General features: G+C 42.0%; 3 protein-coding genes and 1 long non-coding RNA gene across 7 annotated transcripts; 1 reads left to right on the forward strand and 3 right to left on the reverse strand.

The window, feature by feature from the left end:
- Positions 1–333: 333 nt before the first annotated feature.
- LOC115747305 (dynamin-2B-like) lies at positions 334–12,147 on the reverse strand. 2 transcript variants are annotated; one of them, XM_030683410.2, is made up of 22 exons: positions 11,859–12,147; positions 10,758–10,808; positions 10,552–10,672; positions 10,323–10,415; positions 9,285–9,346; positions 9,021–9,138; positions 8,537–8,876; positions 8,117–8,264; positions 7,525–7,626; positions 7,305–7,424; positions 7,088–7,171; positions 6,868–6,995; positions 6,324–6,408; positions 6,076–6,214; positions 5,276–5,352; positions 4,400–4,456; positions 3,303–3,444; positions 3,071–3,222; positions 2,876–2,992; positions 2,718–2,785; positions 1,454–1,629; positions 334–854 (listed from the first exon to the last, which is right to left on the reverse strand). In XM_030683410.2, exons 1-22 carry the CDS (start codon positions 12,003–12,005, stop codon positions 625–627), a joined length of 2,757 nt encoding a protein of 918 aa, XP_030539270.1. In that variant the 5' UTR covers positions 12,006–12,147; the 3' UTR covers positions 334–624. The 2 variants fall into 2 exon arrangements, with proteins under 2 accessions (XP_030539270.1, XP_048128173.1); XM_048272216.1 differs by lacking the exon at positions 334–854 and having other exon boundaries at positions 1,538–1,660.
- Positions 9,646–22,096, forward strand: LOC125312780. The gene is made up of 2 exons (XR_007196833.1): positions 9,646–9,870; positions 21,783–22,096. It is a non-coding gene; the product is annotated as an uncharacterized LOC125312780 (long non-coding RNA).
- Positions 13,800–20,264, reverse strand: LOC115747304 (chloride channel protein CLC-c). Of its 3 annotated transcripts, XM_048272217.1 has the most exons (8): positions 20,033–20,264; positions 19,767–19,979; positions 19,121–19,321; positions 18,662–18,839; positions 17,433–17,695; positions 16,111–16,380; positions 14,591–15,719; positions 13,800–14,455 (listed from the first exon to the last, which is right to left on the reverse strand). In XM_048272217.1, exons 2-8 carry the CDS (start codon positions 19,970–19,972, stop codon positions 14,366–14,368), a joined length of 2,337 nt encoding a protein of 778 aa, XP_048128174.1. In that variant the 5' UTR covers positions 19,973–19,979; positions 20,033–20,264; the 3' UTR covers positions 13,800–14,365. The 3 variants fall into 3 exon arrangements, with proteins under 3 accessions (XP_048128174.1, XP_048128175.1, XP_048128176.1); XM_048272218.1 differs by lacking the exon at positions 20,033–20,264 and having other exon boundaries at positions 19,121–19,293; positions 19,767–19,904; XM_048272219.1 differs by lacking the exon at positions 20,033–20,264 and having other exon boundaries at positions 18,662–18,844; positions 19,121–19,293; positions 19,767–19,904.
- Positions 21,945–24,402, reverse strand: LOC115747308 (pentatricopeptide repeat-containing protein At1g10270-like). Its single transcript, XM_048272220.1, has 2 exons — positions 22,119–24,402; positions 21,945–22,029 (listed from the first exon to the last, which is right to left on the reverse strand). Exon 1 carries the CDS (start codon positions 24,365–24,367, stop codon positions 22,241–22,243), a length of 2,127 nt encoding a protein of 708 aa, XP_048128177.1. The 5' UTR covers positions 24,368–24,402; the 3' UTR covers positions 21,945–22,029; positions 22,119–22,240.
- Between the last annotated feature and the right edge of the window lie 1,641 nt (positions 24,403–26,043).

The following is a 26,043-nucleotide window of genomic DNA, read 5'->3' on the forward strand; positions in this document are numbered from 1 at the left end:
GTTCTAAATTCCCAGATGAGAGTTGTCTAGAATTTGCTTACATGAAACTTAAATCTTCAGAATATATGACCATACACAATACATTTGGTGGATAGCAAAATTTCCTCATTTAATTGCCTAGTGTCGTCATGGCTCAGATCTGCTCTTGCTAGTAGTGCCAATGACATTATAACAACCCAAGAGGCAAGATTACCTCATAAGGCAGAGTGTTGTGAAAATCCCCATTCCAGAGCCCATCAGACAAGAAATAATCCACGCTTGGTCACTCTCCACAGAGAGGGAGGGAGAGAGATAGAGAGAGAGAGATGACAAAGAATCCAATGCCACATAGCATTACAAAAGTTGGCGGTCTGATCAGACAATCTCCGGAAAATGCAGCTCCTAGAAAAATAAACCAGTTACAAAAACTGAAAAAGGAGAATGATACAACAAAAGTACAGAGCAAAATTTGGTGAACCGGTGACAGCATCCCTGGAAATAATATAAATGCTAATGGAAGGACAAACAATACATCAATGCCATATTTACCCATTTCTATCGATCTCTATAACATCATGGGATCTTGAACATGCTAAAAGTACCAGGCAAACCGGGATCTGTAACATGACCAACAATAGGCTCCAACTAGTATCTGTAAGCTGAACCAGACTGTGGTGGAGCAGGTGGCAACCGATTAGGTGTACGCCGGCCACCGGGATTGGATGTGGAGTGGGCATCACCATTTTGCACAGGATCACTATAACGCCTACTATGGCTCGAACCTAATCTTGAATCAGTAGGGCCATTGGCTGCAGCATCAAATGCAGACCTCCAGTCGTCGCCTGGCACAGTTCCATTGGTTCTTGGGCTGCTTTCTGCGAAACAAGACTCTTTTTCAACCATTCACCCAAAAACTGGGACTCTGCTCGTTTGTGAGGAGACATCACTTCCACATCAATGCACAAAGCAAACCCCACAAAGTATCTGAGTTTGTTTTATTTCACATTGCGAAAGTTGACATGCATGCCCCAATGAGCAGAGGTATTTATGAATCATTTTTAGTAAAACACGATCCAAGATGACGATCTAAAGGACCTGCTTACTAGCAACAACATCCAACAAAGAGCTTCCAGATTTAGTTGGTCTGGACAACATACTTAACATCTCAATGAAAAGAACTCAATACTTGAATTTCTCCCGATAACTAATGTCAACCAAGTCAGATCCAATTAACTCCACAACATCAACACCAGGCAAAGTTTTGTGGGCAGCAAATTGTGGACTTTGTTAGTATCATCTGAAGATGTTGGGTGTCAAGAAGGATGTGACAGGTGTAAGAAACAAAATTAATGTCTCTGAAGACCATAGACTTGCTTGTTGAGAAAAAGTGGAAGATACATTCTTCAATTTTCATTGCAACATGCATGATAACTGCCTCATTCAGTGGTTGAACCCCAGAGTCTGTAAACGATACCTGAACTGTTGCCATCATTGGCCCAGCTGGAGGCGGCAGATGCTCGATTGTCATGAATACTAAGTTGTCTTGTCAGTTTTGAGAGAAGAGAAGACTGTTTTTGGTACCGTTCCCGCTTGTGTTTTACATTCCGGTCTTCTTGAAGGAGTTCTTCAATTCTTGCTGTGCTTTGGGAACTGCAAAGTGATGCGTCATGGAACATTTAGGCTGCCAGTCTTCAGTGACATATAACAAGCAAAGGATATTTTCTGTAGGTTCTTCCAGAGACTGCAAAATTCGCACTTGAGAGCAGTATGCTTAGGCTCTCAGCAGTTTCACCATAAAATACTGTGACTGTACTCAGAGGCAACCTAATGGTTTCTATCACATGGCAATACTATTCTTAAATTAAAAGAGCAGACCAGAAATTTTGAACAATGGCATTATGACGCCTCTAGACCTGCTTAAGCTCGTAGATGGGTTGTTAGTGGAGTCATAATTTCGAGATGAAATCGAAGCAAGTTTATTTACTTCCATGCTCCTACTAGTACTAAACTAGAAGTGTGGTTTTCTTAATCTTTTTGTTAAATGGTTCCTGTTACTCTGATTTCCCGTATGTCATGCTGTTATTTTTGCAGTTTACATGTATCAAATGGGTTAATTCCACATTGCTAAATTTTGACTTAAGTATATGGACCATCCTCCACCTAAGGACTTTATATTTATGGGTCAGAATCATTTAATAATCATGGCAAAAGCCAGATGCATTGTTACATGACGGGGGGGTTTTTTTTTTAGGTCAACCAGGATGGATGATGTTGACTTTATACATTCCTGAGTATGGACCAATAAATCCCGCATGTGATACGCAAGTTGTTGTGGCCTCAGATTTGGTTTTTCAAGAGGGTATATACACATCTGGGGACTGGGCTGACTCTCACATAGCTAGAGAAAAGTTGTTGCAGAAGGGGCTTAGCTTGTTAGATTTGCCAATCAACTTGTAAAAATCTCCTAACCTTTGTAGTTGAGTTGACAACATCTTACATAAGATAGGAGACCATACAAGTAAATCCTAGCTTGAACGAGAGAAACAATTATTAGACTACACCTATGTCCACCAATATTAACCTGTTTAGGGGAATGACAAAAAACCACATTATAATTCCCACAAATAGTACAAGCTTAAGAAGATCTTAGATAGTTGAGGTAGTAGAAATTATGCAACTAATCACGACATGCACATTCTCCAACAAAAAGCATAATTTCCATAAAGGATGAAACTAACCTGATTGAACTGTATAACTGATTAAGCATGTCTTCCTTGGCCTTCTCAACTTGGCAAAGAACAACAGCCTGCTCAGCCACAAAGATGGTTAAAAAAAAGCCGGACTAGCAATGAGTAGTAAGTACAAGAGCGATGCTCATCAAGCCGAAAAGACTAACCTTTGGAACATTAGCAGCGAGGCTGTTAAGAACAGCCTCAATGTAACCACGTACTTCTTGAGACATCCATCGGAGTTCTTCTTCTGGATCTGCAGGTCTTCTAGCCGCCATTGTATCCTACAAGACAGAAAATTCGAGCAAGACCTTCAGATCTGCAGGTCCCCTATCCTCGTGTGTTTGTTGCATCATACTCACCAGAGAACCATCTGAAAGGCTGTGTCGTATAGGAACACTGGATTCGCCCTTTACTTGACCTCCCGTGGAAGGCTGAACAACATTTCTTATCTTGTTTAACCACTCAATTTTATCTGCCACGCTTTCGGCCTTCAAAACCACAGCACTGTGGGCTGCAAAATTTATTTTCAGACATATTTTAGTAACTGGCCATTGACAGTGGGAAGTTATAAATGATAGACTAAATCAGCACCTTTTAAAACGGTCTTGTACGGAACCTTGCTAGTTATCTTGAAAACAAGACTTGGCCCTTTTTCAGGTCCATTTGCTTTTTTGTCCTTGGAACTTTTCCGTGGTGGTTCATCTTCATCAGAAATTTCTTCTATGTTACATTCCTGAAAATTTCATTCAAGCAGTCAGATAAGCATACAGGATATATAAATATATATATGTATGTATGTATCACAACAAGAGAAGGTCACTTGTCCACAATGATAAGACCAAAAGTACTGGGAGAAACGTGTATCCAACTTGAGACTGCAAGATTTCAGTAATAGATTGTCCAATTGAGTTGATCAATAAGGAATTAACAAATCCCAAGATGAAGCACAGAGTATGCTATGGAACATAAATTTCGGTTGACATTAATTAAAGAGCACCAAGTAAAAGCATAATAACAAATAATTACCCCTCACCACAGAAATCATCTTAAGTTGGATGGCCCCCAGTTTCCGGCTTCCCACTATCCCAATGCTAAAAAGTGTAATAATGGTATCGAAATAAATTGCAACCCAAAAAGTTAAACCCCCAAGGAAAATTCTCAGGTAGTTAGATTCAAACCAAGAGATTTGAGTGAGAAACTAGCAAAGCAAAGAAAAAGTGCATCACTCTGCTGCGGAAAAAAAAATGCAAAATGGAATACAATTAAAAAACCAAACTTTTCAAGAATAATGTCAAACACAGTGCAGAGTCTGAAACGTCATCCAAGAGGTTATAGTCTTCTTCTGACAGAAGTGTGGCGGATGCCGATGTGGTATTACAAGAATACCTAGGAGAGTTTATTTCAGATTCCACATACTAATAAAAGAGGAATTCGTTTCTTGGCCATTTCACAAGATATACTACCGACATGTCTTTCATCAATAAGCAGGACCATCTAGGTGCTGCAATCTATTCGCTAAACGTAGATGAAAGCTAAAAAAATGTCATAACTCGCTCTAAATGTCTCACGACCACTAATGTAGTACTAGGGTTGAAAAGCATGCAGTCCTAAGAAAACAAAAAATTGATGCATAAAATATGAAAAGAAACACTTGAGGACATCCAAAAATGCTCATAGACAGTGCTTACCTCCAAAGTGATGACACCACGGAAATGTCTTTCTTCTTGCTTTCTGGTGTAGCCGAGCTGTAAAACATATAAAATCAGAAACTTCCCTTATCCAAATATTGTTGATACTGCTGCAGGGAGAACAGTATCAACAAAATTATAAAAAAATAATTTTAACACTTGACTGTAACTTCTCGTTTGTCTTCTCCATATGAAAGAACAAAAAAATGGATTCATGAAGGTTTAATCAATGAATCACTTCTCCTTCTCAATCACCTCAAAAAACTTGCTATATGATGGCAACCCAGGTGCATAAGCAATAGATATGCATTAGGCATGCAATTAAAATAGATGAATGATGATTAAAGAAAAATCTGAACAAACCCCGTCTACTTTACACAACTGACAAATTAACACATTTTTTAACTACATCTCAATCATTATATATTTATCAGAAATCCAATATCCCTACTAATGCATCCATTGACAAACTTAACAGATGAATATAAAATAATTTATTTTGTTGACAAGTAGCTTTTTTATCTAGTTAATTAGTGAAGACGTGGATGGGAGGGGCTATTCAACAAATAGCTAAAGTTTTTTTTTTTTTTTTTTTTGGCCTTATAAATAGCTAAAGTTCAAAGACTTGAAACTCGTGATGAGAAAGGTTATTCATCTGGATAACCAAAAAACTCTCTCTAGCTTAAACACAGGGTACAACTAACAGAAGTAATATGGCTCCCTGAATATCCAAGCCAAAGCCAATACTTCTAACGGAATACGTTCTGCTTGAATCAAAACAGCTCAAGCACGAGGGTAGACCAACTAGCCTGGGAAAAGTTTCACTTTTGTCAATGTTTATAATGAAATACTCCAACAAAGTATGATAATACTCGCCTTGCCAGTTTTCTCATTTAGTACAAACCATCTCCTACTCCATCCATTTGTTTTTGCACTTTTCTTTGACAAAAATCCTGCATAGTAGACAATCTTTGAAATTAGATTGAATACCCTTCTTTATTTAAAATTTTAACACCATGGAGCAAGACACACCCACAAGAAAAGATGACTCAAATCATTAAGTCTGCATCCTAAAAAAGAAATATGGGTTTCATGAGGGATTGGCCATGCGAACAATCGAAAGAACAATTCTCTAGGATAATAAATGTCCAAAATATAAAATGAAAATGGTCCCACATAGGGAATTCTTCAGCACATCATAGCAGTTTCCACACAGGGCAGTAAGCAACCTTTCTTGCGTAAATGAAGAAAAGTTTGAAGAAGCACCAGAAATTGGGATACCATAGGGAGAGAGAAAAGGATAAAAACAAATGTCCCTACAGACTAAGTCAAAGAATATCTGTGAACAATCAGGATAGCCATTTAAATATAACAAATGACAAGTCAAAATATAAAGGAAAAGTAGTGAACGAGCAATAAATGGCTATTGAGGTTTTGACATGAAGATTAATTCTTCAGCAATACTAAGCAAACATATAAATCAAGTATCCGCATGCACATCACTCATTAAGAGTGGCAGCTTGCAGAGATTATACTTCCTTCAGTCACAAGTAACAAAGGTGACCGTGCAAAGTGAATCAAGGTTTAGATTGTTGCTTCAGCAATCATAACTCTATGGCAGTCATCATCTGACAGAAATCACATACCACAAAGTTTAAGGAAAACTATAAACAAACCTGCAGTTATCTCCCCTCCAGGCCCAGCAGTTTGCAGTGTTGGTTCCTCTGGAACATCCTTGTCTTGCTGAGCAGACTTATCTTTCATAGATTTTAAGCTACCTCCAGTTTGTTGAACCCCAGTTTGAGGACTTGAAGCCTGTGTAGAAAGTTGGAAAGGGATGACAAGGCTATTCCATGATGCAGAAACAACTAATCAATCACAACTACAGGAAATGAATCTGCTTCTTGAAAGCAAGGATACATACTCTGTTTAGCATAGATTGCTCTGCTTCAACGGCTTTCTTGGATGATCGGTTTTTGAGTTCTTCCTCCCGACGCTGCCTCTCCATTCTGCTCAGATTCAAGACGAGGTAGAACCATACAGACGTGAAGAGAAAAGAAAACATTTTTTGCTCATTTAATCTTTGTATTTTTACCTCATTCTTCATAATCAGGTCAAGCCAGCAGGCAAAGGTACAAATAATGAGATACGAAAAATTGATCCATGAATTCTGAAATCACCAGTCTAGAGATATGTTTTAACTGAAGTGAACTGTGTCATATTACTTGTCTATGAGAGAGCAAGACATGAGACTGACAAATGAAACATAAAGGGCAAATGTTGCTGTACAAATGATATAAACATAAGCACCTACATTACACGTGTATTGTATCAAATTATGTCAAAAAAAAACCTCAACATCTCACATATAAGTTACTAGAAGCAGTGTCATGCCAGAATGTGTGAACTATCAAGAAAATTCATCATTATGTTCTTTGTCATTTAATCCACACAAGTTTCCAGCATACCGCCTTTGCACCAATCGGATGAAGTGTTGGGGAGGAACGAATGCACGCTCCATATCAACAAGGGCAACCACCATTTTCTTGGCCTCATCCTTGAAGTTATCTAATGCTGCACTAGCTATTGCCACAACCTGTTAAAGAAGATCATATTAAGTTATTAACTATAAAAGCATGTATTCACAGACATAAAAATTGCACATTGATGGCTTCAACATGATATTACCTCTCTTTTGAAAGGAGGATATCTTCCAAGACCTGGTGTAGCACTTGCAGCTGCAGAAACAATATCCACGAGTACATGATGGACCTAAGTTAAGAAAACATTGCTTCATGGTTAGCTGAAAAGCGGCAGGAACACCTGAATGAACCATCACATTAGCTCAAGGAGGATGATGAATAGAACATGAAGAAAACTAAAATCATCAGATCACATGATTTACCTCATCAACACAGAGTCGTGAGGGCTCCTTTGCCATTTCTAGGACAATTTTTATCAGAGACCTTAGCCCTTTCTCTGGAGATATCAGATAAGGTTGATAACCATCTGCCTCTAATACAATCTGCCATGGTAAAAAGAACCACCATAACATGAAAAATGCAATACAAATGTTGTGCAAAAAGGACAAAAAACTCCACATTCAGTGAAAATGAAAAATATACCCTCTTGACATTATTAATGTCAAAGTGCCTGTCCAAAGGAAGTTGCTTGATTCGGTTAGGGAAATTACCCTCAAAACTTGCCACAACCTTCCAACCACTGCCCTGCAAAAACAGAACAGCATAAAAACAAATGCGTCTCCAGAAGATTCTGGTAATCTGGATCTAGCTCTACCACTTTACTTATGTTGGACAATTGACCTCACCCGACAATAAGTTTCCTGTTTATATAGCTTCCTTGGGGATAAGTATAGAAAATGAAAGGCGAGATGCTAAGGGCTCAAATCTTTTTTCTCTCTTTTTCAGTGGCTACCATTCAGAAGGCTTGCCCACACTCTTCTTCCAAAGCAATCTAATGGCATTCATCTTATCTTCACATATTAAAGACTAAAAGACGGGAAAATGATAAGCACACAACCGATTCATTAAACATGGAATTGGGCATAAAATTATACCAGAATATTACTCTCCTAGGTAAATCACCAAAAACTCCAATTTTTATTTGAAAAAAGAAGAAACTGCACATGTTGCAAGTGGCAAATGTCTTTTATTTGTATTTTGAACAAAGATAATGCCAGATGAGACGAACACTCACCTCACCGCCTGTAATATGCAGAAGAAATTTGTCTTCAAACTCACGACATAGCTCCAAAGCTAGAGCTCTTGTACCTTCAGCACTACTGACCATTTGTTCCCCAAGCCTCACCAACTCATCCTGAATGAGCTGAGACTTTCCCTGAAGCCTGTGAGATGTTATAGGAGTTGGAGTGTCAAATGAGAACTGCATGTAAGTATAGTACGGTCAAGACAAATTGGCTCCAGAGACCGCACATCAAACACACAAAGCACGCGTAATTGGAATGAGAAAAAGAGAAAGCTAAGATACAAAATGAAGGCCAATAACAAAGCACTTAAAACTTCTATTTAACAAAGGTAAATAAGGAAACAACAGAATATCTTGGTGCAACAATAGTAAAATTAAGGCAAGAAAGAGTGAAGGACATAAAGCAAGTACCCAGAGAGCAGATTTGGAACTCTGAGCTTCATACGATTGCGAATCTGACCTGCAAGAGCATCAACTAAAGCTACTCTACCAAGCTTGCTTTGAGGGGATCCGGTTAATATAGATTTCAGACTTTCGCTCTCAGCACGCCAGGCAGTTTCTAAAGAGCTCTCAGACCCTGCACCAGACTGTGCTGAAGCTATAGAAACAGACTGTCCAATTAAAGCAATCCATGGAATATCAGATGTTTTAGGCGGTCCCTGATTTGACAAGAGAGCCTGAACAGCTGCTAGTGCTTTTGAGTCTGTAGCTGATAGATCAATCTTGCTAATGACACCGACAGTTCTAGTACCTACAAAGCGGACAGCAGAATGTTTTTTTAACACTAAAAGTGCAAAATAAAAGGGAAAAGGCACCTGGAAACCGTTTTCACGAACTAAAAGATATATGTATACATATATGTCATGATAAAAATGAAGCTTGATAGCTACTTTACTTTCAGCATCATATTCTTTTGCAAGTTTAAGGGCCCGAGCTGACGAAATTTCTGATGCTTGAGAAGCAGGTACTATAACCAGCAGAATTGCATCATTATGCTCAACATACTCGCTGATCTGGATAAGAGGAAATAGGGACATCAGACAAGGAGAGGATGAGCATTTCCTAAATAAAGTATATTAATTCATCATCGGCCCATATGTCATTGAACAACAACATGCCTCAATTATCATTGTAAACTACGTAAGTTCAAGTCACTCACCATTGAATCATCCATAAACCTTTGATCCAGACCTGGTAAGTCGATCAACTTTAATGGTGGAGCTGGAGTCATTTTACAAGGAAAATTAGGATTACACGGAAAATGAACATGAATATATAGGGCAACACATTTTTAAAAAAAAAAGGTACAAGATACATTCATTACTGCCTGGACAATTACATATCCAACCCATAATCGCAACAACACAATTGCAAGAGCAGATCTCTACCAACTGAGCTACATCCCAGCTCCAATCAACCACTTATTAATTACAGCCAGCTGAGTGAGTCTTGTTCACTCAACAGTATCTCATGATTCAGTAATTCATTCAGTTAACGCCCGGAAATAGCCAAGAATCATCAACTTGCCTTGCAATGCTGACCTATGAATCAAAGTGTTCTTATACCCTCATCACTGACCTTAATTTCCACAAATATAACGAAATGCAGATAAAACCAGCTGTGTTAGAAGCCTGTCTGTTACACTCAAATAGTACTGTTTGTGAAAGTTTCATCAGTTTTGGATTTAAAGAAATTCAAAGGGGTATTAGTTGCAAGATTAGATCAAGCCAAAAAAAAAAAAAAAAGTAAAAGCCAATCCAAACAGGCCCTTAACTTAAAGGAATAACTCTCGTTCAATGCATTGAATCAACCAAATTTAGGCAAGAATCAGCAACGGATTGATCTTTCTTCTCCAGCATATCTTGCAAAAAATTGGTAAAGCCTACAGCAATTCACTAAGTGCTTCAGCCAGCCCTTTGCAACAGCAGGCTCAAGTGGAACAAGTAGATGTCACACGCATCACCTTTGTTTTTTTTTTTTTTGGTTAATGGCTCTTTCTTAACGAACCCTGGAAGTCAAGCACACTCAAGAAACAAAAACCTGAATTTGAAAGATTACAGGCAGAAAAAGGAAACAGTACTACCCCAGAAGAACTTAAGAGTTCTTGCGAGAGTACATTTCTAACATTTAATTTCTTCAACAAGAGGAAAAACACAAAAGATAGCCCTCAAAAGCAAAATGACATTTACAAACATACCTGTGCTAGTGCGGAGTTTCAAATATATCTCATCACGAGCCCTTCCTGATGAACCCTTACTCAGCCTATCTTGCAATGAATGCCGAAGAGCACCTAGGTATTGCAAATTGAGAAAACCACGAAAAAGTGAAACCATATTACGATTGTTCGAAAAACAAGCATAACAAAAGGTCTCTAAAGAGAGCCAACTATCCAGGGGATATAGTGGCAGCTTGGTAAGGGGATTTACTTGCGGAAACTTGTTGCGATTTGTTGTCAATCTGCAAGACAATGGACTTGCTGCTTACAGAACTATCCCTGGATAAATCAACACTTATCGGAGCACGAGTAGCACCATTTTCACCAGTAGGCTATCCAACAAAAAATGAAGTTAGACGAAACAGAGCAGAGACATTGAAAACACATGAAGCAAGAGCATAACATGAAAGAACTCACCAAAATTGGATGTCCAATTAAACTATTTAATACAGCCGATTTTCCAGCACCCTGAAAAGTGTGCAAAATATGTACAAGTTGTCAAGAAATCCAACCATTTATGGCAACAGGCCCACTGACAAACATGCAAAGATGACCAAAAACAACATAAAAAGCCAATGGTACAGCATCAATATGCCAGAGAGCAATTTGCATGTAAAACGACATAACTGCAACCAGAAATTTCTATTTATCATGGTTTTCTAGTCCACATTTCCACAGATTCACTGTCAGAGCACAAATTGTAGCACCAGTTTACAAAGAAAATGGTATTGTAACCGTCAATACCCATCAGATTAGAGCAAGAGGAGCAAAACCGTACAGATGGCCATAAACCTACGTGAAAATTCCGACCACTGTGGGATAACCCTCACAGTGTTCTTTAAGGATATGTAAATCACTTTGTATGTTGACTACCAAGGGCAAATAAAATCATTAGCAACGTGATTGCAACCACATTTTACGAGACTCGGAAGGCACAAGCAAAGAACATTGAGATAGGACGGCAACTTGCAAAGTTGTAGTACTAGTGTCATGATAGAAAGCTCGCCAATCCCATCTTCAATCTCTGTGAAATAAAACCTGGCTAAGCAACATGACCCTATAAGGGGGAATAACAGATAAAAGTCTCGTAGATAAATTCTTGAAGATCAAACCTTAGCGCTAGTTCACACTGCCCTCTTTTAAGTAGCAATTCTCCAATGTAGCACGATTAACAAAAACGACACCATGAAGGTGCTAAATGCATAAAAATCAACTATACGGAAAGAGAGAAAAAAATGTATTCGGAGAATTTGTCACGGCCATGACTTGTTAAGTTTGGTGAAAATTAAATCACGATGAACCGAGTCTGAATCCAAAATGAAGCACCATATCAGCTTGTCAGACCTACTGGCGTCAGAAGCGACAGCCCTCAATCTACCCAATTCGCGAGTCCCACAATCCAGGAGCTACCCAACCCAAGAGTTTTTAACGAGAAAAAAGGCACGAGGCATCGTTTCAAAGGAATATCGCTCTAGATCCACAAGAGAAGACCGGAGAAGAAGGAGAGGGAGTACTCACAACATTGCCAAGAGCGACGACATTGAGGGAAGTGGTGGCGCGTCGGTTGGAAGACGATGAGTTATCGTCGATATCCTCGTCGGCGAGGAGGGCGGAGGCTTGCCGCATGGAATCGGAGAGCTGAAGTAACTCCTCAATCGCCTCCATCTTGGACAGAAGATTCACGAGCCGACCAAGCGACGAATCGATCGATCGATCCAACGAAGGGAATAGGGAGGAGGGGAGGGATCTAATCAGGTGGAGGACCGGAAAACAGAGACAGAAATAGCAAGGCTTTTTGGACACAGAGAATGACTGTAGAGGGAAATCAGAGAGAAGAAGGCAGAGAAGAGATTAGGGTTTTGATTCGAAAGAAATTCAAAAACGCGTAGATTTGTCTCCTGTCCTCTTTTGACGAATTGAAATGGAGTTGAACTTGAACCGACGAGGAGGAGGAGGAGGAGCAGCAGCAGCAGCAGGAGGAAGAAGATCCCGACCTTCGCTTGGGGAGAGAGAGAGAGAGAGAGAGAGACTAATTCAAACCGATGTAAAGTTGGCCCAAAAAAAAAAAAAAAAAGAAGAAGAGGAACCATCCTCCTCCTTCGCAATTCCAAATTTCGTATTACCGTTACCGCTAAATGGTAGCGGTGAGCAAAAAGTACAGCCCGGACTGGGACCATTCGGATCGGATCGGGACCGATGGTCCGGTTTCTGATTTTAGGAGGATCCGGTCCAATTCCCGGTTCCTAAAATTAGAACCGGTAATCGGGTAGTTCGATTCCCGATTCCAAGGCCCAGGATCGGATCGGATCGGACAAGTTTTTTTTTTTTTTTTTTTAAAACAAATCTAACGTTTGCTTGTTATTTAGGTTTAAATCTTTTAGGGTTTCTTTACTTCATTTTAATGCAGCGCCGTAGATATTTTTTCTTACCTCTCCAATGTCTAGTCCCCACTTCTCTCGCTACACGGATGAGTCCCGAGTCATCCCACCGCTTGTCTTCGCCTCAAACTTCATTTGCACCGTATGCAACCAAGTCGCCGGTGGACTACTTCGATCCGGAGTCGCCAATTGAAGAGGTCTTGACTCGGTCAAACTCGTGGTATACCGACCCCTGTTTCCTCGACCTCAAGCTCGATCGCGTCTTTTATCGAAGTGTGCATCCACTTTTCGGAACCGAGAACCGAAAACCCTTGTAATCACCTGGGAATCGGATCGGACCGGACCGACGGTCCGGTTTTCGGTTCTGAGAGTGGTCGGTCCGGTTCACGGTTTCGAAAAGTGGGAACCGGGACCACCGATCCAGTTCTCGATTTTTTATGGGAATCGGACTGGACCGAAAACCGCTCACTCTGCTAAATGGTAATGATTGGGAAGTAGCCCCCCCTCCTCTTTTTTGCATATTTGGACGGGGGTCTTCTTTCTTACTCACCGACCTCTCAAAACATTCCCTTTTATTCCGTTACGACCCCAAGCAGTCTCGAGCGTCTTTTTGAGACGGGACACATACGGCCATTTCTCAATTTGTGTAAAGCAAAAAAGGTAAAGAGACCCAATTGAAAAATCAGCAAAATAAGTTGCAAACATGGGCGAAGTGAAGCCAGCAGCATCGCTGTCTTTGAAATCCCAAATGATCGTGATTCTTGGATCGGGTTGAGTCTTTCCTCACTGCTTCACAGAAATTTCATTCTCCATCTTTCAAACGACACAATCAGATCCATCTGACACCAACCTATCAAAAGTTACATATTCCCCCCCGTGGTCTCTCCAAACTCCGTCTAGGCGTAAGAACACGGAAAATGAAGTGGTCATTCTGGACCATCTGACTTCAAACCCTGCTTTCTTTGTCGGATCAAACGGTTATCCCTACGGAAGATCCCATAATTCTGGGGAGTAGCATGAACACCACGGACGACACATTGGAGTACATCATATAGCACGAGGAAGAATGGTGTTACTTACATCTGAGAACCCGGGTAAGCAGGTGACGTCAATAAAATAGTTACTAATGTAGCAATTTAAGTTGAGTATATGGAATTATGGAATCCATCTGGGTCAAATCTCCTTATCACTTTCTTTTCCCAGTCTCTGTCACTAATGTTATAATTACCATCATTTACTACTATTATTATTAATAAGCACCATAAAAAACGCCGCTCAAATCTACAATGGCAGAAGGCGAAAGCAGCTATTCCGATCCTGATGATTTCAACTTCTTCGCTAAGCAGCAACTCAGCTGGCACATATCACAATCTTGGGTGATCATACGCTTAAGAGCGGGTATGGTTTCATGGAAAAGATTAAGGAGCAAACTCGCATCTACACATTCAAGGCACTGGTGGTTGCTCCCGGATCAGCAACCAGTTGCTGAGCTGCCCTTTCTACAGATCTAATACCAGTTAGACCCAGAAACATGGCCATCCTTTTTTACACATCCCACTTCTCCCTCCTTCCCACTGTGCATAGATGGTGGTACAGTTGGCTTCTACGTCACTATAACAGTTCACCTTTTGCTTAATCTGCATTGCTTTACTTGTGCGAATGGAGATGGGGATACAACCCGAGAACATGCTCCGGCATGAAGTCGTGCCTTGTCAGAATGCCAACAATCGGAGGCCTCTGCAAAAGTCAAGATCAAATGCAATTTCGAATCAAAACCATTATGAGAAAATGTTTAAGTTTGGGTGTGTGCACATCCTGCATGCGCAGGCGTGCGTGTTCGTGTGCTAGTGTGCGAGAGAGAGAGAGACCGACCCCGGGTGTCTTTGGCACAACGCACAGATGCCTAAGTCCAAGCCCCCTGAAGAGAACAGCAGCTTTCGCTAGTGATGTGGACTCGAGCACTGTATAAGGAGACATATTAGTAATAGGATGCAGATCAACAAACATCTCCATCTCATCATCCTTAATGTCCAAATCCTCCAGCTTGAGCCCCTTCCCAGATCCTGGCTTTGCAAATTCATGAGCTTTAAAACTCCTCACAATTTCTGGTCCCGTCATTATCCTCTGCTTCGTGAACTTTTTCCCTTTGAGCAGCACCAGCAGATGGGACCTCAAAACAAGTCCACACAACTCTGGAGCTTCTGAGAAAGGTGGCTCATTAATCACAGGAAACCCATTATGCCTGGTGATCTTCAAAGCACAAAGTATATTCCCCACCTTTTCCACCCCGGAGAACGTAATCAAGGGACCAGAAACAGCATCACCAGCGACCAGATTCCTCATGTATGGTTCTGCGTGTGCTTCCATGTATGGCAATCCCTTCATTTCCACAATTTGGTCATACACTCCTTTGTTGAAACTATCTGCCACTGTTTTTGAGATGAGGAGAACTAGCATAACCAATGGTAGCATCAACAAATTATTGGTGAGTTCTAGAAGGATGACACAGAGAGAAACTGTCATTCTCATTGTGCCACCCAAGAAGGAGGCAGCTCCGAGAAGGGCAAAGAGTCCTGCGTCAAGCCCAGAGAGAGGGTCGAGAAATGTCCCCACAAGGCGGCCATACGAGGCCCCAGCAAGTATAACTGGGATGAAGAGCCCGGAGGGAATGGCAATTCCATATGTGACAATTCCAAGGAAATATATGGCAACAAAGAAAACTAATAGGGTAGAGATTTGAAACTCCTTCTCGCTGCTGGAACTAAATAAGCTCCGAATTGCATCATCATTCGTTGTTAGGAACAGGGAAGCAAGGTCATTGTAGTGGTTTGGGGGACACTGGAAGTTCTTATAGCTCCCCGACCGACCTATAGTAGGGCATTCCTCCTCTGAATGAGCAGGACACGGAATACATTGGAGAATCCATGGAAGGCCGTACGAGCAACATGAGGTTAAGAAAGAGATGGAGATAACAAGTAGTACTTTGAATAAAGGACCTCTCCTGCATACCAATTCAAACATTAGTTTCCATCTAAATCACATCGATTAAATAAAATATAGCACAATCAGCAGCATCTCAGAGGTGGTCAAAATTAGAGATGAGGCAGCCATATAATAGGAAAGCAAAGCACTGGTAACAGATCACAGATATCAATATCCAGGATGAAGATACTCCTTTGCAAGCCATTGAGTGTTGACAATATCCAGGACTTGAAGAAGGAAGAAGGGAAAAAAGATGAAAGAAGGAAGAAGTAGAAATAAGAAGTCATATGCGTAGAGGAGCAGCATTCATTAGAAAGGGTGTAATGGCACACATTTTGACCAATTGCAATGCCAGTAATACTTCATATTCCACTATTATTTTTATCAAGACTTGAGATAACAGTGCTTACTCATTGATGATGCTATATGTTCGGAGGACCTTGTCCACCATATAATTGTAAAGGCTCCCTAAAATACCTCCAATAACTCCAAGGAAAATAACTGCCAATAGATCTCGGGTGCTGTAAGCGGCAGGAGCTGAATTAACATCAAACATGATAAGACCCCCCTGTCCAAACAATCCACATCTCCCACTCCTGCAAAACTCTATGAAGCTTCTAAGCACCACAGCTACAACTGCTGTCGTGAAAAATGTCCTCCAGAGAAGAGCACTCCGCCACCTGAAAATTTTCAAAGATCAGAACCAACTCTGGAAGATATATTATGGGAATTGAAGATGAATAATATTTTCAGCATCTCAACAAGAGAACAAGAGTGATGAAGTTTTATTCAATACCCTATCACTGAGTTTACTTGTGAAAAAGAAAAAGAACAGGAGTGAAGAAGTTTTATTCGTCAATGTTGCTCCACCAAGGGAGTACGCATTTTCATACACCTTGAATCAGCTTAGATGCAGATAATTGGATCAGAGCAATGACATCATGCTACCGCTTCCAAGTCCAGGCCTCTCTCCAGAAAAATGAAAGTCCAACATAAATTTTTCTTCAAATAAAGAAAACAAATGTGATGACTTGTAAGAGCTGAGCGAAATGATACCAGCAGAAAATCAGGAGCTGGTATAAAGTTAGGATTCTTTGTTTTGGTGGGAATTTCACTTTGCATCATTGAGTTTCGAAAAGACCACCTTACATTCACCACCACCTTAAATTAATGGATGGAAAGAGATTACCCCAGCAAAGAGAAAGCAAGCAGAATCAGTTCCATCAACCCAAAGTTATGTGAAAATTAGGAGTCCTGAATCAGTTATATAACAACTCCTGTGGTAAAAAAGGATTCTCTAGACTAATGCAATTGGGCAAAATTCAATGCACCATACAACAGCTTATGGCGTGCCTCAATGAAAAGGATCAAACCACTACCCTTGAACTGGTTGCCCACGTATTTTCAATTCAAGACCCAAAAGTCGATGCCCCTGTCCACCCAATTCATTCAAGTCCAACCAAAGAAGAAATCCGGCTGTATGCACACCTTCCCCCACCCTAAAAAGCCAAAATGATGAAAAAAAAAAAAAAGAGCAAGCCCCAGTGACCAACAGTTTTTAAAATCTTGAGTGTGATTGTGCAGGTTGATATTCAGCAGGAACATGCAATTCGGGATGTTAGCACGAAAAGAAGGTGAGAATGCACCACTCCAAACTACAGGGGAGCAAAGTGACTTCATTACAGCACAGCCCAAGATGTAAGTTAGAATTGCTTAGAGTGGAAGCAAGTACCATGAAGCTGCTTCTTCAAGGGCAAAGAGGACCCCACCCACAGGAGCTCGGAATGCTGCTGCTACTCCAGCTGCTGCACCACATGTTATTAAATCTCGCCTATCCCGATCATTCTTGAAGTATCTGAGCCACCTCCAAGTCAAACGATACTTGCGAGATCCTCCCTGTCCAAGCAAATTGGCGATGCAAGCACCAGTATGCACCATGGGCCCTTCCTTTCCTACAACAAATCCAGCTGCAACTCCAAAGATGGAACCAAAGATCTGTCAAGAAAACAGAAAAGTGAAGAATTGAGCGGAACTCTGTTCAGAATATTGGAAATAATGGTGCTACTAAGAGCGTCCCCATGATTGTTTTGGGATATATCGCAAAAATTTCTCTCTGGAGCAAAAGTTCAAAGAAAAAGAGGAGAAAAAAGGGATGCCTGAACCAAATTTTGTACGACAAAAGTACTTATCTGAGGGCTCAGCGGTTGGAGAAAATAATATGAATAGGAGGTCCATATTCATGATCTAATAGAATGAAACATTGATCCCTGAATGACTATTGTATCATCCCAAAATCAGTAGAATTTCTCCAGGTTAAAGAAAAACTTATCAAATTTTTCTTTAAATATACCCCAAGTTACTTCTAGTAAAGAAGACAAATTGAAAAAAATAATGAGAGATTCTGCTGAAAGGCATGATTTCTCCGGATAATGAGACAATCTGCTGAAAGGGGCGATTTAACTTTACAAATCAGATAAACTGAGTACATAAAACGGTCAGCTTAAGGCATCTCATTGAGTTGTACCCCATAGATGCACATTTCTAGAAAGTTGGCCATCTTGGAACAATTAGGCACGGAAATAGGCATGAAATTTAGCAAACAAAAAGATCTTATAGTCTAAGATTGAAACAGAACTACTAAAATATATGGGAGACGCCATAGAGTTAACCCATCACAGCCAAGGTTCTGAACATGGAATCAGAGAATGGAAAAGGAGATGCTCGTTCAGGCATCATTATCACCTAAGAACATCTGTATTTAATTTAAGATGGATGTAAGTGATGAGAGGAATTTTGAGCTAACATAAGAACCAAAAGCAGCACCAATATTCCAGAATGAAAGCATCACATGCAAGAACATCAGAACGGCTGGCCCAGTAGGCATCATCATCCTATTCTATATGACACATATTCTGGGATCTTTTGTTTGGTTGTGAGGGAGAGAAGCTACTTGCTGCTAACCTTTACAAAAAGGGTACTAGGAGCCAGTATAGAATGAGCATCTATGCCATTGAGGTACGCTTTCACCTCTGGTATGCCAGAACCAGCTGCTGCAGGAGCAATGTAAGCACAGAGCACTGCAGCAGCAACAGCCAAAACCATGTTGCAGCTAGCATATGCAGCAAATGCCTGAAAATACCTGCACTGGAAATCAGATCATTCTAACATACAAAGCAAGAACAGTTATAAGGAAGAAACACCCGCAAATTGGAAGGAACGTCTTTGGAGAAAGCAAAGATTCGACTACAAGTTGTACAAATTGTTCTGGCATTATTTCCCACCGGTTTTGGCAATTTTTTCCAGTTATGAGATTTTGAGTTGTTGATTCAAACAAAATAAAAAAGGTATACAAAGCTCGACTTTAGTAGGTTTGATAAAGGACACAGCTCCGACCAAATGTGGGAGTGAAGTAACATTTACCTTTCTTTAAGCATGAGATTGTTGGTGAGCAGGAGCTTAAAACCAGCAATATTCTCAACAGCAATGTTATTGAAAAACCCAACCAATCCGGTACCTAGACCAATAAGAAGGGCCAGAGTCCATTTGAGAACTACGTATTGAAATATCTCAGACTTCTTCCTAGACCGCCAGTCCTGCTTGAAAAGATCATTCTCAACAATCCTATAAGAACAATAAAAAAAAAGTGAGACTTGGGAAATCGCACAGAAACATGGACAATCGGTAGCGAATGAGATTAATCCTACAGATGCAATGGACGGAAGGAAATTAGTTAGCGGTGCAGCTTAATTGTATGGAAAAACCAGCTTCTCGTAAGCCGACCATCACTGTTGCCGGAAAGAGGTAAGTTTACACGAATTGGCTCAGTCTAGGAAGAGCACGAGCGACGTGTCGTTTCATTTCCAAACAGTTGGGAAACCATCGGCATCAGGTGATATGATGTGTGTCGTAATGTCCAAGTGCCAAGAGCCGAGATTTTATTGTCAAACCGGACAGTGAGAATGAGAATCATAACTACACCTGCCATCATCTGAAGCAAGACCCAAATGACACGACCCACTTAAGACAGAAAAGCGAATCCCATCCTAGAAGGGAGAAGGAGACTCACTCGTAATCGAGGCTCTCAATGGGGCAGAATTTGGCACCAACAATGGCAATCTGGGAGGTTCGGTTGATGCGGCTGCTGGTGTTGCGCTTGTGCAAGAGCAGAGGCTGTCGCATTCCCTTGGGGCTCGACTCCTTCCCCTCTATCTCTATATCATGCTCATGCTCATGCTCATGCCCATTCTCATCTTCCTCCTCCCTCCTCTCCATCGCTGTGCTGCCTCTCACCCTCTCCCGCTCTCTCTCTCTCTCTCTCTCTCTCTCTCTCCCTCTCTCTCGTGAGATCAAGAATCAAAAAGCTCGAAGCTTTTTGCCTTTGTTGTTTTGTTTCTCGTCTTGTTTGTTAGGGAGGAAGGAAGGAGAAGCCGCTTTTCTGGAAAATCGCGGGTGCGTGTGTCAGCTGTCCATTTGGTCATTACATTTCACAATGCCCAAAAAATCAAGAATCAAGGAGAACGAATGGTCTAAATCCTAAATCTCTGGCATTAGACAGGCTGGACTGGAACGTTTCTCTTCCCTCTTTACCTTTTTGGTGGGTACTTATTTAGGGAAAGAGAAAGCCGAGGATTATTAACTTTGCTTCTTTCATTTGTTAACGAGAGAAGGAAGAAAGAAAGAAATAATCACGGGATTCATGCCGCTTCAAGCAAAGCATAAGCAAAAGCAAAGAGCAAACACGGTCCATTTTTGCTTGAACACGACAGGTCGGGCCACCACACGATCTCAGAGAGCTTTTAACAAAATATGTGGCGTGCAGCTTCTGGAACTCTCACGCCAACCCCCACCGTCCCCCATTCATTGGCATGACGACGACGCACTTTGTTTTGCCGCTTACTCAAAGCTACGAGCGCAATGCCTATATATATACACACACACATCTATTTTTTTTAATGACATGCTCGAGATTCGGCCCAGTATCCGCCACCTTGGTGGGCGAGTCTCTGCTAAATCAATCCAAATATGACCCGAGACTGACCCTGAACATGGTCAGAAGCGTCCAATGCCCTTCTGATTCCCTGCACTTTCAATCATCCTCGGCGGAGGACGCTTCGCCTGTCTCTATACACAAACATATGCATGTATATATAGTTCAGACTTCTTACGAAATGATTGCAAATGCGTTTTGCGTCAGCAAACAACGTGGACGTGTCAGTCCCATCTGTAGATCTTGTTTGATCCTCCGATTGGTCGCATTCTACAGCTCCCCTCTTCCTATCAGCCCCAAATGGTGCGTGTATGTGTGTTTTCTATCAACTTTTCCAGCAGAGGGGCAATGCCAATGACTTGGGGACCGACTCATAGTGTAGAGCTAATAAAGGTTTGAACTCTGCCAGGATCCACAGACCCATTGCTACTTACTATTCAAAACCCAACACAGCTGGCATATTCAATAAACATCTTCAGAATCTGCTCCACTCTACCCCATCCATAAATCGCTTCTTCCAATAATTAACTATGCAGAGCTAACCAGCCGAGGATAGTTCACAATCAAAGAGGCATACACCATCCATCACCGGACACCATACAATTATCTTTAGCATCATTTCAAAATTCAAAGTAACATTCCATTGCGGGGTTTCTCCTTTTAATCCATTTCAACACAATAACGTGTACAGAATTTTATTCAGTGTGTTGCAAATAACTTTACAAACCATATCCAGAGATCCACTACAAACAGGGTTATGGCGTGGGCAAACTTCACTACGATTCGAAGAACTCTTACTGAGTTGTTTAATCTCATTCTCCACATTCCAAGAAGAAGTGCTAAATCAATTTTGGCTACCGCACCAGTGTAAGAACTCTTGGCCATACACAACAGGATGTGGAAAAAGGGAAGATTTTTTGCCACGAGAAGAAAGGGAAGTGCGGGAAAAGGAAGACCTTGTCATCTAAAGCTTTAGGATAACAAACATAAGTACATTGCAATGATATTTAGCACATTGCAGCATCAAGAAGAAAAGAAAAGGGAATTGAAGCAGATGAAAAAGTATAACAACCAACACCTTTTCAACATGATTAGATCATGAATTCGTGCAGAAAGAATCCAGAAAGTTGATCTGAATTTCCCCCCTAAAAGAAGAGAGAGAAATAAAACTCCTCCACTCAAGATATGAACATAAATAGAAGCATTTAGTTCTAGCAACTAAAAACATTCTGACACTCATAGACACGGCTATGATCATGCTGGAAAAACTCCCTTATCATCAGATTAAGTACAATATTCAAATCGAATTCAGTTCACCTCTTCGCATCAACTGGAACTTTGACTGTAGCAAAGCAAATATTGATAATGTTAGGAAATGGTCTCATTTGATCTGACAAAACGGGCTTATAATTTGCCTCTGAGACACGACACCTCATAGCTATCCCCAGAAGAACTTGAGCACTATTGCATGCACAGGGATTCAGCATCTGTTCTTGTCCCACTCATGCTCTAAGATAGCAGGACAGAACTTTCACTCCGATTTCGCCAGAGAATCAAGCGGACACCTCTCTGGCACTATGTGGAAATTCAGATTGTTCATCCACTTGGCCAAAACCCTGTGATCCTGCCAGTGAAGGTCCTGGTATCCCCATAACCTGGGAAGGTGCAGCTGGATCATAACTTGGTGAAGGCCCCTGTAGTCCACCCATTTGTGATGGAAATGGTGATCCAGAAACTTGCCAAGGTCCTGAAGACCCAGGCACTTGCGAGGGTCGCGGTTGACCAGGTATTGGAGAAGGTTCTCCTGTTCTGAGAAATGGTGGTCTTACTGGTGCTGCAGCAGTCTGTGGATATCCTAGCCGTCCATGGGTCTGGGATGGCCTCAATGACCCAAATCCTTGTGGGGCAGCACCTTGGAGGGGGAGTGGGCCATTCATCGAAGAGGGCCCTTGAGTAGCAGCCATTTGAGGAGGCCCTCGTACTCGTGGTTGCAGATTTGGTCCCTGTTGAGGATATCGCGGAGCATATCCCCACCTATTCATGCTCAACAATCTCTCAATCTCCTCACCGCGACCTGCTTTTCCAAAGGCCATGGAGACAAACTCACGCAAAGATGGAGTAAAGCCAATGCCATACCTTATCATCTGCCCTACTAGGTCTTGGGCCACGTCAAATGCACCTTCATTGCAAAGCCCTTTCAAGACAACCTCATAACAGGTAGCATCTGGTTTTGGATCCTTCTCACCCATCTTCGTCAGCGCCTGAGCACAATCAACAACCTTGCCATTCCCAATAAACACCTCAAATACCCTGTTTCCAAAACTTGCCACCACCCTCAATCCAGCATCCACCATTCTGTTAAACATACTCAAAGCATCGTCAAGCCTGTTCTCTTTCAAGTAAGCATCTATCAATGTCCTATGACTCATGACATCCGGGCACAGTGACTTTGACATCAGCTCTCTGAAGAGATTATCTGCCTCTGCAAGCATCCCATGTTCGCAGTACCGAGTTATGATGTTATTGTATCCAGCAACATCCATGGAAAATGGTCTAGATCCTGCTTTTGTCCCTACCTTTCGGAAGGTGTTGATAGCCTCATCAAAATTTCCATTCTTGAAACACTCATTGACCATGATATTGAAGGTGTCCGAATTCACTGCCTGGAAGGTGGGAGGAGTGTGATTGTCCAACATTTGGTCAAACATGGCCCAAGCCTCGGTCTTCCTCCCATGCTTCAGCAGAACCTCGATGAGGGTATTGCAAGTGGCAGGAACCATCCTAAATTGCCTGTCAAGCAAAGACTTATACGACTCCATAGCCTCCTTCTCTCTGCCCCGATTGAAGAACCAGTCCATGAACGTTGCGCTCACAACTCCATCATAGACCAGACACCTCTCTTTAAGCTCATCGAACAACTCGTTCGCCTTATCCAGATTTCCCAATTTGAGAAAACCGGAAATCAAATTGTTGTAAACCAAAGAATCGGCTCCATGGCCCTTAGTCAGCATCTCACGCAAAAGGTCGACAGCATCCCCTATCCTCCCGGCGTCAATAAGCCCCTTAGTGAGATGCCTATAAGTGACGGAAGAGGGACTAAAAGGGGCATTGGCCAGGATGTGGCGATAGACGTCGAGAGCAGTGTCGACGTTACCCATATCGCAGTGGGTGTTGATCAAATTGTTGTAAGAGACGACGTTGGGGACGATGTTGGACTGGTTGAAGAAGAACTGGAAGAGGGCAATAGCGTCAGGGTACCTCTTGGAGCGGTACATGGAAGCGATGATGGCGTTGCAAGTGAAGACGGTGGGGCGGGTGTTGGAGAAGACGGAGTGGCGGGCGACGGCAGAGGCGGCATCGAGATCTCCGGCACGGATGAGGGACTGGACGCGGTTGTGGAGGTTGAGGCGAGGGCCGACGAGGGCGGAGGTGGAGTCGGGGAGGCGGGGGGCGTTGGGATCGCGGGGAGGAGGGGGGTAGTTGTCGCGGCGGAGGGCGTGGAGAGGGGGCTCGGTGCGGAGGCGGCGCTTGCGGCGGCGGCGTTCGGCAGCAGCCTCCTCGGCGGAGCTGAAGGCGAAGGAGCGGTGTTGAGCAGCGGGAGCCAAAGAGGGGAGGAGGTGGGGGGAGGAGGAGGAGGAGCGGTGGCGGAGAGAGCGGAGGAGGAGGCGGTAGAGGGACATGGGGGACAGCGAGGATAGGGACAGGCACTCGCTCTCTCTCTCTCTCGGTGTGTCTTCCTCGAATGGACTGGTTAGAGAGAGATAGAGGAGGGAGGGTTGCTTGCTTGCTTAAACCCTAGAGAGCTGCTGCAACTGGAGGAGACGCGGACAGAGTTGGGTGTCGTGGGAAAATGAAGAAATGGGAAATCTTTTGGACAGACGTGGGCTGTTCGTGGGCCCTCTGTTCTATTACCAGCGGTCAGTCCATCACTTTTAATTGGAAATGCTTTCCGTGCGAGAGAGCCTCGAGTGTATTTGCTCTAAATAAATTGGTCTGTATTTGATCGCGTGTGAATTTTTAATCAGGATATGACTACATAGAATAAGATAAAATAGGAAATCAAGGAATTGATCGTACCCTATCTCCCTCCCATATAGAATATGACTGTATAGAATAAAATAAGAAAGGAAATCAAAAAATTTGATCGTACCATATTTCTTATTTGGTGAACTGCAGATTTAAAGTCGGACATCTTTATATCATATCCTATTCGTCGCTTGGTGTGAATTTGCGATTGTAAATTTGAAATGAAAGGAAAGAAAAGAGATTTATAATGAAGCAGCAATAGCTAAAGTAATCGTAGCTGATGAGATAGATAATGAAGCAGATTGCTTAGTCCGGGAGCGGAAGGAAGAGAAGGAATATTAGTCCGGCTAATAATATGTGTCTCTTGAAATGTTAGAGCTTTTCTCAATCACATGAAAATATTTAAAATTTGTGAGGATGTCTATCCATATGCTTTGCTGGCTTGAACCTAGAATGCCGAGGAAAGAGCCAAATAAATCTCTCCCAAACGTGACTTGGATTCATAATTATACGTAGGCAGTTTACACATTGTAAGGTCCTATACGACGACACTTTCTCTTCTTTTTACCGTTTTGTATGATTCAAATGAGCCTGGAGAAAGGAAGCTCTTGTCTCGCTCCATTGCAGGGGCCCTTGGCTAGCTGTGGGGTGAATTCGACACCATCGTTCCCCATTGGAGGCTAGTGATGCTGATGTCGCTGATTCATCCTTTAACACATAGAAGGCAACTATTTTTACGCTGTCTCGTGCTATCCACCGATGTTGTTTCGCATGCTTGAAATATCTATGATTTTTGTTCCGCCTCCCCGCCGCCATCGAAGAGGTGGTTGGACGTGGCGGAGAGGAGAGAGGGTGACTTGAGTGATAGATAAGAGAAATTATATCCGGCCTTATTTCACCCCTCCCATTTATGCTGTCCTGGACAACTATTAAATATATGATATGATTAAACATATTCTATCTTTGAGTTTTATTCACCAAAAAAGATTGTTGCGCGTTAAAATCTCTCGACAAGGCTTTGCCGGTTATGGGTTCTAAGCCCGGATTGACTAGGGCCCAAAGAAGGTTGCTTACGCGAGAATCTTTTATCGAACTTAATCCGTTCGTTTTCCGAAAAGGGGTTTCGGGCCGTTTTGGACGAGAGAGTGTCAAATGCAATAGATTTACACAAAAGGGCGCATTACAAACGGGCTTTCGACAACTTCGACGGCCCAATGTGCAATAGTAACAGTATGTGACAGACTTCGACGTGATCCTGGAATTGAATCGACGGGATCGGGGGATAACGTAGGACACAATCTTGGAATTCAATCGACAGCACTGGACGGGG

The sequence above is a fragment of the Rhodamnia argentea genome, chromosome 11, assembly GCF_020921035.1.
Source record: "Rhodamnia argentea isolate NSW1041297 chromosome 11, ASM2092103v1, whole genome shotgun sequence".
NCBI classification, from domain to species: Eukaryota; Viridiplantae; Streptophyta; class Magnoliopsida; order Myrtales; family Myrtaceae; genus Rhodamnia; species Rhodamnia argentea.

Coding starts and splice junctions, on each gene's coding strand:
- LOC115747305 (XM_030683410.2), bottom strand. CDS start 12,005: ATGGAGGCGATTGAGGAGTTACTTCAGCTCTCCGATTCCATGCGGCAA. Junction 6,215..6,323: donor AGCAATCTATGCTAAACAGA/GTATGTATCCTT, acceptor CTTTCTACACAG/GCTTCAAGTCCTCAAACTGG. Junction 3,445..4,399: donor GTGGTGTCATCACTTTGGAG/GTAAGCACTGTC, acceptor TGAAATTTTCAG/GAATGTAACATAGAAGAAAT.
- LOC115747304 (XM_048272217.1), bottom strand. CDS start 19,972: ATGGAGAGGAGGGAGGAGGAAGATGAGAATGGGCATGAGCATGAGCAT. Junction 19,322..19,766: donor ATTGAGAGCCTCGATTACGA/GTGAGTCTCCTT, acceptor TTGTTCTTATAG/GATTGTTGAGAATGATCTTT. Junction 17,696..18,661: donor CTAGTACCCTTTTTGTAAAG/GTTAGCAGCAAG, acceptor TTTTCTTGACAG/ATCTTTGGTTCCATCTTTGG.
- LOC115747308 (XM_048272220.1), bottom strand. CDS start 24,367: ATGTCCCTCTACCGCCTCCTCCTCCGCTCTCTCCGCCACCGCTCCTCC.